Source organism: Pseudoliparis swirei, chromosome 9 (genome assembly GCF_029220125.1).
Source record: "Pseudoliparis swirei isolate HS2019 ecotype Mariana Trench chromosome 9, NWPU_hadal_v1, whole genome shotgun sequence".
In the NCBI taxonomy this organism is placed as follows: Eukaryota; Metazoa; Chordata; class Actinopteri; order Perciformes; family Liparidae; genus Pseudoliparis; species Pseudoliparis swirei.
Genome location: NC_079396.1, coordinates 10670334 through 10685910, shown reverse-complemented (window position 1 = coordinate 10685910; position 15577 = coordinate 10670334). Strand labels below are relative to the sequence as shown.

Here is a 15577-nt window from a genome sequence, read left to right as displayed (position 1 = left end):
TTTACTTGGTCTGAGGAAATATTAAAATTTTATGAGATAGGATTTTAGAGTTTTCTTAAGCTGTAAAAAATAATCAGCAATATTAAAAGAATAAAAGGCTTGCAATATTTCAGTTGATTTGTAATGAATCCAGAATGCATGACATTTTTGTTTTTTTAATTGCATTACAGAAAATAAAGAACTTTATCACATTATTCTAATTTTCTGAGACAGTCCTGTATATATATATACACGTACAAATTCATGTGTATTTATATGTGTATATATATATATATATATTATATATATATATACACACACACGCACACACACACTTTTTGATTTATTTGTTATTAATGTATAGAATTTGGACTACATTAGCCCATGACAAGGCAGGTCCAGTCACTGGAGGGACTGAGATCCACGGCAGCAGACCTCTGACTAACTGTTACCGTTTCCCGAAATGACGTTCACCTTCTTTGTCACCTTTTCTCCAAAGCACTCTCCATTACAGCAAGAGCATCACATTAAACCATGTGTTCAGCAAATGCTAGAGTGTGTGTGTGTGTGTGTGTGTGTGTGTGTGTGCGTGCGTGCGTGTGTGTGAACCTGGACCTCTCCAGCCACCCTATGCCATCACTTCACCCATAACCCATCCAGCACTGTACCTGTGGAACTCTGCTTTAGCTTCTCATTTTTCTTTTTCCTCCACTTCCAGGGCTTGAAGATACGACCCAGCGTGGCAAGCTTGCTGTTACGTCGGATGGGTGGAGTGTGGACACCTGTCACCAGGCAACCGGTCCTCAGCACCCTCTGCTGGTCCATCAACTCTACTGCAGGGACACAGGAGTTGGAAAAGAAGCCCAGAGAAGAGTGAGATGAAAGAGGGGCAAGGAGATAGTGTGTGTTGGTTTGTAGAGGAGGGGGGATCAAATGCATGCAAAGAGAGGACCAAGGGGGAAGGGAGTATTGAGGTGGGGAGGCAGGGAGGAAACCAGAGCACAATTAGTTTGCTCACATTACTGAATAAACCATGATGGACTCCAAGTGCTGTGAACAGATAGAATTAGAATGACTAATTTGACACACTCCCTAACAGTTGCTACTTGAAACCCCTCCCCTATGTCACGTATCAAAATAAATATCTCTCACTTTCCAAATGTGTTGGGACCATGCAGACAGCCTCATTACACTACAAAAGATGCATATCCCCTGAGACCAACCGGTTTCCCAGCCTCTCTGCTTTCCCAGATACTGCATGAGACCCGGCTGCCTGGTAAATGGGCTGATTGTGTTATTGTGTCAACTTCCTTTTTGTCCAATATAATGCTCCTCTGCTCACAGGACACATGTTATCAGAAGATGTACATGTCTGTATAATATGTAGTATATTGCTATTAAACAAATCGTGAGTTACATGCAGCGGAATTTGTATAATTTCATCCCTCAAAGCCTTGAGTGTTTGTGTGTGTGTGTGTGTGTGTGTGTGTGTGTGTGTGTGCTCTTCAAGTTCCCCACATAAAATGATAAAAAATACACAACAACTTAAAAGCACACAGGAGGCAATAACCAATCATACTTTAAACATCAGAAGATAAGTGAGCTGATTTGGCAGGTAAATGAGGGTTAACAATGAAAATGATAGAAGGAAAAAAACAAACCAAGAAAATTCTGAATATTTTCCAATAAATAGTGTCTGTGACTCATATTTTAAAGTTTGGGTCTCCATATACATGTGAGAACATTGCTGCTGGGCCAGACGCACAACGAGTGTAAAAAAGAAAGAAAATAAAGTACAATACAGTCCATGTATTTAAGAGCTGCAGTGTGATACACATTCTGCGATATCTGCCTTCAGGAGGTTGATATCTTTGTTCAAATATTCAGCTGAGGAGAAGGCAAGGATTTGTGATGGGGGAGGAAAGGATTGGGTAGGGGGTGCAGACTGATGGAGGAAAGAGGATACAGTTGACTTTTTTCATGTTTCTTTTTTACAGCCCCTTCATTCTGCCCTGAAGCACATGGGGAGGGAATAGAAAGAGGGTGGTGGTAGTGGTGCTTGGGGGAGGAGAGAAGCGGAGAGGAGAAACAAGGAGACAAGAGGAGAAGCAATAATGTAAAGGAAAGGAGAGAAGAAACAAGGGATGAAAGAAAAGGAAGGCTGGTGGCTAAACGGAAAGGAAGTGAGATAGGAGATCCAAGAAAGAAGAGCAGAGGAGATGAGAAAAAAAGAGAGGAGAGGAAAGAAAGGAGAGTGGCAAGAGGAAAAAAGGGAGCGAGAAACAAGCAGAGGAGAGGAAAGGAAAGGGAAAGTATCGGCAGTAAACAGAAGAAGGGAAGGAGAATAGATGAGATGATAGGAGGTCATTTCCAGTCCAACATTTGACCCTTAGTGAGAGTGTGCTCACCTGTGTGCGCGGATGTGTCGGCGCGCATCACGGCAGAGCGATGCGACCCGAGAAGTGTTCACGGGGGGTGCTGAAAGATTAAATATATCTCTAGTTCTGCCTGTTTTGTGATATACATGCCTAAAAGGCGCCTAATATTTCTAGACTGAAATAATATCAGCATTATAATTATTATAACTATGAGGATTTTTTTAGTTGCCTATTTTGTGGTGCCCCCTCAGGACTTGGTGCCCTACGCGCAGCGCGTAGTGCGCGTTATGGGAGCGGCGGCGCTGCCTGTCACACATGCAGCGTAGCAGACGTGGCGCCGCACGCTGAATCCAGGTCAAGCTTGAAGGAAGCGCACCCAGCCGGGCAGAGAAAGAAAAAAAAGCTTAAGAGAGGGGGAGCAGGAGGGGTAGAGGCGTTGTGTCTGGGTGAACGGGAGAGTGTGTGTGTGGAGAGAGAGAGAGAGAGAGAAGAGGAGGAGAGGAGGTGGGGTTAGGCCCGCTGCTGTTGCCATGGCGACCAGATCCAGATGCTGCCGCAGCAGTGGGAGCCGGCGGGAGGAGCAAGTCCGTAGCTTAGAGGAGAGGAGGAGAGCAGAGGAGCCCCTTACACCAACACTGCTTGCCACCTTAAAGCCAGTGGCAGCACCCAGTGCATTGTGGGATGAGGGTGAAGCTACATGGAGGACGAGATCCGTCTGCATTTTTGAATAAGGGAAGGAGATGGGAGGGGGGAGGAGGAGAGAAAGGGGATTCCAGGGAGAAGCGGTGATAAGGAGGGATGGGAGGGGGCTGTTGCTATACGGAAGAGCCTGCAGGAGAGTATGAGCTCGGCCAATCAGGGAGCAGCTATTTCTAATGCATATCAAGTAACTCTTCATTTTTCATAGAAGGGGTGGCTACTCAAAGAAAATGACAGGAGCACCGGAATTAGCTGAAAACACATACATGCACATGGAGATTTATTTTCTTTATCTGCTGGATGAGGCTGTATTGAAATGTCAGATAAGCATGAATGAACTACGTGTACCATGTGACGATTATATGTTATTCTAATTAATATGCTAATGCAACTAGGATTTAACAGATCATAGTTTCATGCTGACGAAGTAGACCAATATAGCCGTTTGCCGTATGCCCACAGTCCTCTCTGATGCCTTTCCACAAGTAAATAGATTAAATTCCTGATTGATAACCTTATATAGTTCATGAACGAGCACATGATTGCAGGGAAATACTGTATAAACGTTGAATGCTGCTCTCTATACGGCCTTAGTGCGGTGTGAACTCCAAGATGATTTAGGAGTGGAATGAAGTAGGCAATATGATAATGTGACTTGGCAAGAAAACTACATCAGAGTGTGTTAGTGTGCCACCAGGGACCACGCCCTACTTAACCAGCTTGTCAGCACATTCAGTCGCATAAGATCTCTCCCATCATCCCTTTTCCAAGTGCCTACAGTTAGAAGACCAAGGTGAATATGTTCTGTTAAAATTAGGAAGTCTAGACTAAAGATTAAAGGCAACTTTAAAAAAAAAAAAGTCAAACACCGAATTGTTTTGCTTTTTTTTGCAACCATGACAGTCAACACGTTAAAGAATGAGTGAGGGCTGAAGACAACCGATACTGAAAAGGACTCTGTAACCACAGAGCCTTGCACTGGGAAATACCTTCTGTCGTATTAAAAGACACTTCAGAATAAAACAGCATTCCAGTACTAATCTAGTCGTCTGTGTCAACTGTCAATAATGTTTTCAACACTCGATTGCATTGCAAGTGTTATCACAATTATTTTTGAAAGCAGATCTTTTAAACTCTCAAACACAATCAGGTCTCTGATCTCTGGGATATCAATGCTGAAAAGGCCTTGGAGGGTTGTCAAGTGAGTCAGAAAATACTATCTTACTATGATTACTATGACATAATATACAATCATAGAGTACAGCTTCAGACAGTCTGGTGCACTGTTAAGTTTATCTTTGGTGAGTTGTTCAGTTCATTTTGGTTTAATGTTGTCGTCACTCCAGTGGCCTCGCTCCAAGGATGGCCATGTCAGCCTGTCAGTCGGTTGTCGTCAGTCCTTTATGGCCACCTCAGAATTAACTCTAATAACTTTGGTGATTCCTTTACTTTTCCTCCAGCACCATCATTAGGTCAATATGGTAATCAGTGCGACTACCTGCAATGATTTTATGACATTCCCATCAGCCTCAGCTGCACTTTGTATTTTGTGCTGATTTGCAAATATTAGCATGCCTCACACCGCTGCTAGCATGGCTGAAGACTCTTGTTACTATACTGTAGCTGCAGGTGGACTAAATCTCCAAACCTGGGGCTAATAACAAATAATAAATATCACCGTGCAGCCTTTCCTGCATAACACGATGCATGTGGACTCATCATCGCTGTAAATAACGGCCCTTCACCCCACCGGGTCCTCACTGAAGCCATCCTGCTCCCTCCACCCGGGCAACAGACAGTCTACCCTTGAACAGACCACCAGCTAACCTCCTCACTTTACCCTCTGGCTTTACAACTGTGCTGCCATCTGTCTGTGGCCCCTCTGCCTCGGGGCCCCGGCACAGTTAGGGCACACGGCGAACAACTTGCAGGGAGAGAGTGAAGAGGGGAAGGGCTGAGGCAACGAGAAGGGAAACGAGTAAGAATGAGAGACAAAAGCTGAGATCAAGAACGGCGGTGCTCAAGTGTCGAGTTATTTATTAAAGGAGAAAGAGGGAGAATAATGAACAGCTTCGCAAAAAGACTCCAAAAAAGACTCGACATCAGTAACACCTGAAAGTCTTGTCTCATAAAGCTTTCTGTGTATATTAACGATACATAAATAATACATTACTAATGACTTGTTTTCAGTACAGTTTTATTATATAATGGACCTTAACCACGACTGACGGTGATTGATGAAGGTCATGTTGTGTCTTGTGTGCACATACAAATGTACTTCATTAGAAGAGGAAATAATAAAAACAATCTATGCACCCTTCTGAAGCATCCATTCTAATCCTAATAAATACATTACGGTGTCAACAAACAAAGCTGGCTACGCTCCTTCAGGTTAATGTGTTGAAACGACTCATCCATGTCTTTTGCATACTCTCACTTGTTTAGGAATAAAACTAACTTATGGGAAAACAGGGTGTCACGGTGTTACATGAGTCTGCAAATGTCAAGCCTCCAGATCATCCAAGTGATTACAGCCCAAAACTCCAGCATGTGGGCTACTGGCATCGAGAGAGTGAAATGATGTCAGTGAAGCCAGCAACCAATAGGAAATGCCCGAGGCTCTTGTTTTTTGTGTTACCATATGTTGGTGTTAGGAATGAGGACTAGTGTGGCTTTGTGTGTAAGGCTTTGCTGCAGCATCAACAAGGAGATCTAAGAATCTAGTTCATTCTCAGTTTCTGATGGAAGGCCTTTTATCTGGTTTCATGAAATCTGGAGGACCAGTTTGTCCAAACTGAATTAGCCTCATTAGTTATAGCTGAGTGCACATTAGGCATATATTTGAAACGTTATTTAAAGCTTGGCTAGTGTAATTATTTTGGAAGCATTTTTTTGTTATAATTGTTTAAACTCTATTTACATCAAGAACATCTAATGCTCAACTTTAGAAAAAAAAATGCTATCTGGTGCCTTTCCCAGTACTATAATAAACATTTAAATAATTGTTTGATCAACTGTGAAAGCCTTGCTGCAGCCATCACCACCCAGTGGGACGGAAACGATCCTGCTAAAAGTGCTTTCACTGTCACCCACACAATAAGACGAGCCTCGGAAAATGTCATTCCAACCTGCTCACCTAACAACAAACCCCAGAAGGAAAAAGAGGCCCTTATTGAGTACAGTAGGACTTCCAGTGTTGGCCGTGTTCCCATTCCAAGAAATCTCATCCAAAAGGTCGCTCCAATCAGGTAATGGAAGTCTTGGTTCACCCTTCATACCTCGGGTTGTTCCTGTGTATCACATTCATCTAAAAAACAGCAAGATTCACATTGACTCATTCAGCTCATTGTATGTCTTCAAATCTCCTGCTAGCCTTGTCACAGAGATACAGTTACACTTGTACACCCTGATGACAAAAAAGAGGTGGTCAGTCTTGTGTTTTGAAGAGCTTATCCAACAACAAAAATGCTCCGCTTTAATCCCAACAGGATATGTAAACTCAGATGAGCCGTGGGTCTTCAATGAGGCGTGGGCGATCTGTGTGACTACATGAGTGTGTATCCATGTTTCTGTGCACTTGATAGCTCAGTTCCACTCGACTCCCATTGCTCTGCAGGGAGATGAGCACATCACGGTCTCCAGGCAGGGAAGACAATGAGCGATGCGCAGAGGAACAGTAGAAATCTCTGCTGTTAGCACTGTAATCTCCAACCAAGTTCCCGCAACAAGGACCTCACTCACATTTGGATTCCCTCAAGTGTGCGAGCATGTTTGTGGGACTACTAAAAATAACTTGATGTATCAGCCCAAGCAGTGACTGGAGCGAGAAACAGTGACCCACAATCTACAAAACTGCTACTCCTCAAGGGGAACACAAAAGTGACTAGAATATCATTATTCGTCATGTGGAATATGCCTACTATGAACTATGCATACACTCAGTCATATTCATTGAATGTATTTTAACTCTAAATCTGTCCTTCTGTACACATTACATCTATTGCATCTGTCCATCCTGGAGAGGGATCCTCCTCTGTTGCTCTCCTGAAGGTTTCTTCCCTTTTTTTCCCCCCTGAAGGGTTATTTGGGAGTTTTTCCTGATCCGATGCAAGGTTTTGGGTCAGGGATGTCTATGTGTACAGATTGTAAAGCACTCCGAGACAAATTTGTAATTTGTGAAATTGGGCTCTACAAATAAACTGAATTGAATTGAATTGAATTTTGTCCAAAAAGCTGTGTTTCCGCCATATGCTGGACCTCAATTGAAACATGGACAGAGGCCAACAGCTAATTTTCTGACGCCAGACCAGTAACTGCCCATTTACCTCATTCGTCATGGACAAACAGATATACTTAAATAGGCCAGGCATTGCATGCATGATCGTTCTTGTCATTATAGCATGTAATTACCATGTTAATAGTCATCTCATGGATATCATGGAAGACATGGGGTCAAACAAACACACTGCATGCTAGTTGTATTGAGAGATCAGAGATAGGAAATGTGATGTGTGTAGTATATTACAACAGTTAGGACTGCAGTTACAATTATTAGCTTTCTAATCAAAGACACAGTTCTGCTCCCACAATGATGTTAGGCTTCATTTCTTTAAGTAAAGTATTGCACCTGTAAGTAGACCGAGTCCAGAATCTCGGTCTCCTGCCTGAGATGATGTCAACAGAAATAGTTTTTTTTTGCTGTTTGGAAAATGTGTTTTGCTTTGGAGCAAACATGAGTCAATCCCCCAGTAGAATCTGTTGTGAGAGATGTCTGGTACTGATGGCAGACAGGAAACTGTCCACAAAGGATTCTGCCCAGTTACACAAAGACATTCACTTGAGTGACCACACACGCTTCCCTGTAATGCAAGAGAGAGGCTGCTGTGGTGAAAGAAAGAACAACGCTATCTTCATTTGATGAATCTGTGTTGATGGACAAATTGCTAGAAGCCACTCACTCATCATTAATGACTACAGACTTGGCCACAGTTCTAATAGCAGTTTTAATGGGATTGGATTTGAGCTTTTGCCTTGCATGAATGTTTGGGATGATTGAATTTAATTTAATTTTGTGCCTGTATGTTCCTACTGTGCTTTCCTCATTAATGTGCAAAAACAAAAAAAGGCAAAAAAAGAGCCTGATGACTTATCAGCACACAGAATGCGGCTTTTCTGCAATGCAAAAGTGCTGTCCATGGTGCTGAAGCTCACTCTGCTATAATACCAGAACAACTCAAGTCAAACATCACTCCCTATTAGCAACCTAGAGCAATGAATGAATTCGTTTATTCATTTCGATTAGCAAAATATGCAACCACCAGAAATAAAAAAAGAAGAAAGATACATGTGGCTCACCGAAAGGGTTAAGGCTGAAGCTATCAAGCTAAGTGCCCTAACCGATAATTGCTTGAAAACGTGTTCCGAAGAGCCTTATATATAAAACAAAACAAACAAACCAGAAATTCAAGTATTTGTCCCCATGATCCGTTACTTCTTATGCTTTATCAAAACCGTCAAGTCGATACTTCTCCAGTCATGTTTTTAAACTTTCTTTTGAATTGCACCAGATTTTTACTTTCTTTGATGTCATCAGTTAAATTATTCCAATATATTTCAATACATTTCCTTTTCACCAAATTTCAAATTCTTTAATGTTACTGGGCTCAAAAACTGGAGCTCGAGCTTATATTTATTTTTAATTAATCTGCTTACTATTTTGACCTCTCAATTAAGTGTTGAATGAATGTCAAATAAATTATGTGCTTAATGCAAAATGTTAAATTCCCAGAGCCAGAAGGTCAAAAACCCCAAAAAACGTTATCTACAATAATAAAGAAAAGCAGCAAACCTTTCACATTAGAGACGCTAGAACAAGAGAATGTTTTACCTTTTTGTTTGGGAAATGACACAAGAGATGAATCCTTTCAGCCCTTCACCATGGAGTACAAACGTTATGTGACAATGATGAATCAATAAAGATTATGATCCATAAAATGTTATGAAGTATGACTGAAGTGTGACTTTGTGTGAACTAAAATTCCTCACCATGGGCTCTGGGAAAAAGGTAAAGAGTTTTTTTTAAACTTTTCTTTAATATTTTTATTGGAAAAATGTATATATCACCATGAACTGTGCAAACAGTAACACCTGATACATATAGGCTAAATGAGAGGAAGCTGACATGAATAGTATACAAAATATTATTTTGTGACTTTGGCTTCAAAGATTATGTACATATTCTTCTGACAATTCAGTGCTTTACCTTTTGATACATGTAAATTAAAGTTATGTGGCAAAACAACATTATCATGAACAGATTCTGAGAATTATGATTCTCCTTTCGACAGATGTCGCGGGGGATCGATATGTGAAACTCAAAATGGCTTTTAATGTTGTGGAATTGTGTTCGATGCGATATACATTTAAAACACATTTCAAAATATAGAGTAAGTAATGTGTAGGGAATATTGAATGAGTGAATACCCAGAGCATCTCTTTACCTCACACAGTCAGTCCAACAACACAATAAAAAGCTTCAATTAATTTACTTTTTATGATGTATTACTTCAAGTACAGTTATCTGATCTGACTAAGTTTTTAATTTAGCATCTCCAGAGAGGCCCTGGAGGAGATGTTCAATAACACTGAAGTCTAAGTGTCTTTTAAACAGTCACTCTCTGGAAGGCCTCACACCATTTTCTCTCATCTCTGTGGCTCTCTCAAGTCTTTCAGTCTATTAGTCTGTCTCATCATACCTCCCCTACTTTTGAAGCTTTACCTGCCTGTTTTTATTCTTCCTTTCTCACCCTGTCCTTCACTTGTGCCTCCCCTATCCCCTGTTACTCCATCCTAGACAGGAGCGTTTATCGGTGATGGGGCCCAGGACTCCCCTTTGCCCTCTTCATCTATCTCTGACTAAATCTGGCAGCTTTGTTAGGAGAGAGGAACACATTGGCTATAAACAGGTGGGAGGAGACAGAGAGAAAGAGAGAGAGAGAGAGAATATTTGTCTTTATTGTTATACAGCCTTGCTTGAAGCTGCTTTAATTGTAATTGTTATGTAGATGATAATTCATGACAATACAAAGGAGTTGTATAAAATGATGAACACACAGACGATTACCACCCGATTCTGCGGTCCCCCTCGGCTGCAGCTTTATAGCATCTTTCAGTTCATCGTTTCTGTTTTATGGCTTACCATTTTTAGTATTTTGGTTCACTCTCAACACTCTTTAAGTATTGCCTTTGGCAGCCCCTTTCAGTAAAAGAACTCTTAAAACCCACCGTACGCTACCTGCCCAGCACTAAACAGACAAAGTTGAAAATAACTGATGGATTGTGTTGTGCACCGACAGATATGCTAGAGAGGTTCATGTCATTTATGTTCGCTTTCTCTCATTCCAGGCTTCCTGATTGTTTTCACACCTCACATCACACCTCCTGTCACCTATGCTCATCTGTGCCCTGCCCTCTGTTGTGTCACTGTGTGTTTGTTACCATGTGCCAAATTCTTTCTGTCTCCCAGTGTGTTGTTCTTTGGTGTCTGGTCTTTTACCATGATCAGGGTTATGTTGTTTTCTTTGATTTTTTGATCCTCATTTGATCCTTCACCATTGTTCTTTTGCAGACCGTAAAAAAACTTACAATAAATACTTTACACAGTCTCTTTCCCTCTTGTCCCTCAGGTCGTCTCTTGGTCTGAAGCCTAAACAGAATAATCGTGACAGCAACGACATGGACCGGCTGAGGACGCTCACCCTTCACGCTGCACAGGGCTGTGGTGCAGGCGTGATTTTCATTTCGAGGAAAAAAAAAAAACTGGACAAAAGAACTGAAATACAGAGAGCCGGGGTTCAGCAGGAAGTTCAGGAAGAATTATCTACACAGAACAACAACTGGTTGTAATTTGAATAATTTCACTCATCAACAGACTCTCCTCTGGTGGTGCGTCATCCACAGCTGAGAATTTGCCTAAAGTCAATACGAGTCAGGCTGTTTCCAGTTTGTCCCATTCGGCTGGCTCGGAGATTTTTCCGGAGATTTTCGGAGACTCTCATTGCAGAGCCTCTCTGGTGATGATCTGCATTTCAACAACCCAGCAGCTTTTTTAAAAGTGTTTATGTCTCTATTTATAGAGCTGCAGCCTGCAGCCCTGCAGAATGGTCTAGAGACAAGAAAGAATATGTATTTGCCTGGCCGATTTCAGAGAGAGACTATGAGATTTTTGACCACTCACTCATCGCCTGAGGCCAGCAGAGAAGAACTGTTTCAAAACGTCAGCTCAACCGTCAAATTTTCGGCGACCAGCTGGCTCCGGATGGAACATTCCGGGACTTGAATCCCTCATCGAACAGGCCCGGATGAGAGAGGAGCGCCGACGAAGAATCCTCATCGGCCGGCGAATCGAGAGAGTAACCGCCTCTTCCGCATCGGGGCGATCGGGTCGCAGCTGAGTGATCGGACCCAGAGAGACCGAGACGTATAGGACCATCCTCGGATTTACCTCCGGTCTTCGCGGCACACCAGAGGAAGGACAGCGGAGAGAGGTGAGGCTCTCTGTTGCTGTTTCACGGAGGGTTGTTGTTTCTATGCAGTCTCACGGGACAGGCGCTTTCCTGGGAAAAAGATATGCGCTCCGCAGTCAAACGTTGGCGCTGGTGACAAATTTGTCCGCAGAAGTTCCTCTGCAACTTCTCTACTCGAAAGGATTGTCTTATCGACTTGTAGACCGACTCAGGTGGTGTGTTAGACAATGGGCTGTGACTCAATAATTGTAGACCTAGAATAGCTCTGTCAAATAAAAAAAACAAAAAATAGCCCGCAGCCTCCTCAAAGTCTTAGTGCCTTAGAGACGGGCTTTGTTTGTCGGCTATATAAATTGCACTGAAGTCACACCTACTTACAGATAGTGATGACCATATTTTGAGTACTCAATATTTTTGATTTATTTTGGGGTTTCCTATTTGGGGTTTTTTTGTTGAACATCCCATTTCATTCACATGAACAACTCATAAGATGGAGAGAGGGGGAGGATCAAGACTGGTGTGAAGAGGAACCTTGCACCAACACACACCTCTAGGACAGGAGAGATATACCTGACTATCCTGATCTACACATGATCACTTAATTCCTTCTCTGACCAAAGTGAAAAAGAGAAATAATAACAAAAGTTAAAGCCTTAAAGCTACCATTCCTGTTACCATGATTTCACCCAGATTTTGACTGTCCCAAGCCTAGCCATTTTACTGGGGAGACCTGAGGAGAATTGATCTCTGGAGGAAGACATTCTCTTAGTGAATACATCTACATAAATCCTGAATCATCCTCCTCCGTCGGAGGAATCTTTGTCCTCTCGAAAGGCGGGTTTCTGAGACCTCGTCTCCGGTTCTAGACTACAACAGACTACAGTCCACTAATGAGACCACGTGTCACATTCTCTGCCTCTGCCACTCATCTGCTCTGCTTTTGAACTGTCTGCCACGGCCAATTTGTTCACCAAGTTGGATTTAAGAAGTTCACGGTAAGAGAATGATAAAACTTGGATGATAACTAGATCAACATGGTAGGAAGACTGGCTTGTGGAGAGTGGATGGTAATGTGCACGGCTGTTGCTTTGGACCGGTTGTTTGAGTTTTGTTTTAGTGAATTTTGAATTATGTTTTTTTTATTTTCTTGATGACATACTGATTTGACCCCAGACGCTAAACTCTGTGTGCTAAATCTCATGTTAGTCCAACAGAAACTGATCATAAACTAGTGGTAGGCGCAGAGAAGTGCGAGCAGACACAGAGCGGTGCTCACACAGAAAGCAAGGTCACAGAGATACATCCAATGGATCCTATGGTCTCAGTGCATCATCCCACCATCAGTACACCAGATGGAAGGAAAAAGGTTCAGCAGTTCCTAGGACTTGCTAACTTCTAGGAGGAAGTTTATTAGGAAGTTAGTTGTTGTAAGCCTTCTCTGATGTTTCTTTCTCCCTCTGTTCTTTCCTTCAAGGTTCTTCCTTCCTGGACCCCTTAACTTTTCATACTTTCAAATTTCACTTCTCAGACACCATCAGAGATCCAGTCACTCATTCCCATACTCCCAGCGCCAGCTTTATGGTCGGGATGGAGGAATTGGATGAGGAAACGGAACTGCATTCGACAAGACAACAGAGAACACCATGTGCTTAGCTGGGAAGGAAGTTGACAACGAGGCACGGGTGACGGGCAGAGGAAATTAGGGAATGTTAGCTGTAAAAGCTGCCCCTCGGGACCCTGACACATGGGAGGAGCAGACTGCTTTAGAGCCCGAGACACCGTTTCAAGAATCTAGAGAATAGAAGAAATATAAAAAAGCCCTTAACCCCTCCAGGCCAGGTGAGGTTCTTTTTCTCTTTACTTCATTTCACTCTCACACTTTCTTTCGGTCGGTCTCAGAATCAAAACATGCTTTGTCTCCTCTTTTACGATCCCAACCGCGGTACTTGGCGAGTCATCCTTCCATCCTTCCACTTAACCGGGTGATCGGAGCCTTTTCCTGGCAAGTGGAGTCAGACAATAAAGAGGCAATGTCATGAGTGTCCCAGAAGCGAGTGTCCCTGCTGTTTGTTCCTGGGCTCTTTCACCCAAGGTCATCACTCATCTGTGCTCTCGTGCTATCGTGGGAGTAGCAAGAGTAGCAAGAACAATCAAACGATTCAACACAACTTCTGGCATCCATCCATGAAGAAAAATGTGGCCGTATATAGCGTGTGTGCGTGTAATAAGACCTCATCCTCATCAAGTTAAGATGGCTCCAGCCGCTGCCGATTCCCCCATCGTCCTTGTCACACATTTCGATGGATTTGATCGACAGATGGCTCACTTCATCCCATCATTGACCAAGCCTTCCCTCTAAAGTCACCGCAGAGGTCATGATGAATCACGTATTCAGGATCCATGATCTAATGACATTAATGACATGGGGGGGGTCCACAATTCCGCCCTTCTGGAAGAAAGAGTTTCGTCGACTAGGTGCCACCGTCAGCCTGTCATCAGGGTTTCAGCCACTTTCCTTTCCCAAGGAAGAGGTGATGGTTCCATCCATCCATACATGCCATCAGACGTTGTCGCAGCAGAGTTTGGGTGTGCGCCAGTCTCTTCTCAGTTTCAGCAGCTCGGATGCGCTTGCGGACGTTCATCGCAGGGTCGCTCCTCCTAAGACTTACCAGCGCTCAAGAAACTGGGGCCAGATTTGTGGGTCCGTTTCCAGTGTCCAGAGTCATCAACCAACCCAACGTGTGGTGTAGATAGAGCACACTGTGCCCTCTTGTTCTCCCCTCCCCCCCTCTCTTCTTGATAACGTTACAGAAGGTGGGGCAAGCTAGGTCCGGTAATAGGGGAGGGGCAAAAGCAATTCCTGGTAGACTGAAGTGCTGTCCTGAGGCTAGAAGCTGGGATATAGCTGGTTTATTTATCGCGAGACACTACTTATCCACGACTTTAATGGTTGGCCCTAGGGGGTACTGTTGTGCACCGACAGATATGCTAGAGAGGTTCATGTCATTCAGTAGTCTCTTCTTTTTGCCGATCAGGGGTGGGCTCTTGAAAAGTTTTTTTGATCCCTCACTCATCACGGCGCTTTCATTGTTTCACTGCGAAAAAAAAAAAATAAAGTACTTACAAATACTTTATCTCTGTCTCCCGGGTCGTGCAATTGGGTCCTACTTCCTAAGTGTCTGAGCTCGTAACAGATTGAATGTGTTGTAACTCTATAATGATTTATTCTGTACACATGGCATATATTACATCTGTCCATTCTGGAGAGGGATCCTCCTTTATTGCTCTCCAGAAGGTTTCTTCCCTTTTTTCCCTGTGAAAGATTTTTTAAATATTTTTTGGGAGTTTTTCCTGATCCCATGTGAGGTCCTGGGACAGGGATGTTGTCTGTGTACAGATTGTAAAGCCCTCTGAGGCAAATTTGTAATTTGTGATAATGGACTATACAAAATAAACTGAATTAAATTGACTGATTGAAAAATAATGTATCAATGATGATGATAATCATTAGTTGCATCCATACAAGAAAAATACCAAATGTATATTATGCTTTTCCTTTTCCTTACAATGTCCATGCATGCATGTATATTGTTTGTCTTTTAACAGGTGTAATTGTCTAACAACATTTTTGTTGATCCAAATGAATTCAACCAAATGTTCCCCATAATTAATTAATTATCTAAACATTTAAAGTCTCTGCAAGTTGATATTCATATTTATATTGCTATTAATAGCTGCTTGAAAAAATAAGTATGAGAGTCTAGAAATGTAGAACAAAAGGTAAGTCAATGGGAAGAAATGACTGAGGAGGAAATCATCCAGGTTTAGGTCGAAAGGATTTAGTCTTCTTGGTGTAACTATATCAAACAGGATCCATAGGAAACTGTCCAGTCCTGGAGCTGCAGACCCACACAGCTACTACTGCCTGTCTTCTGTAGACTATCCATCATCTCACCTTGGCAAGTCAGCAATAGTGACCATTTCTTCGCCTCTCTT

The 15577-nt window shown here is 42.6% G+C and overlaps 1 protein-coding gene across 1 annotated transcript in view; it reads right to left on the bottom strand.

Annotated features, from left to right (window-relative positions):
• The window catches only part of phactr3a (phosphatase and actin regulator 3a), a 34533-nt gene that overhangs the window by 12528 nt on the left and 6428 nt on the right, over nucleotides 1–15577 (bottom strand). Inside the window, exon 2 of the mRNA XM_056423709.1 lies at nucleotides 648–812. Within this exon, the coding sequence (XP_056279684.1) occupies nucleotides 648–812 (165 nt within the window). The remainder of the gene's footprint in view (nucleotides 1–647; nucleotides 813–15577) is intronic.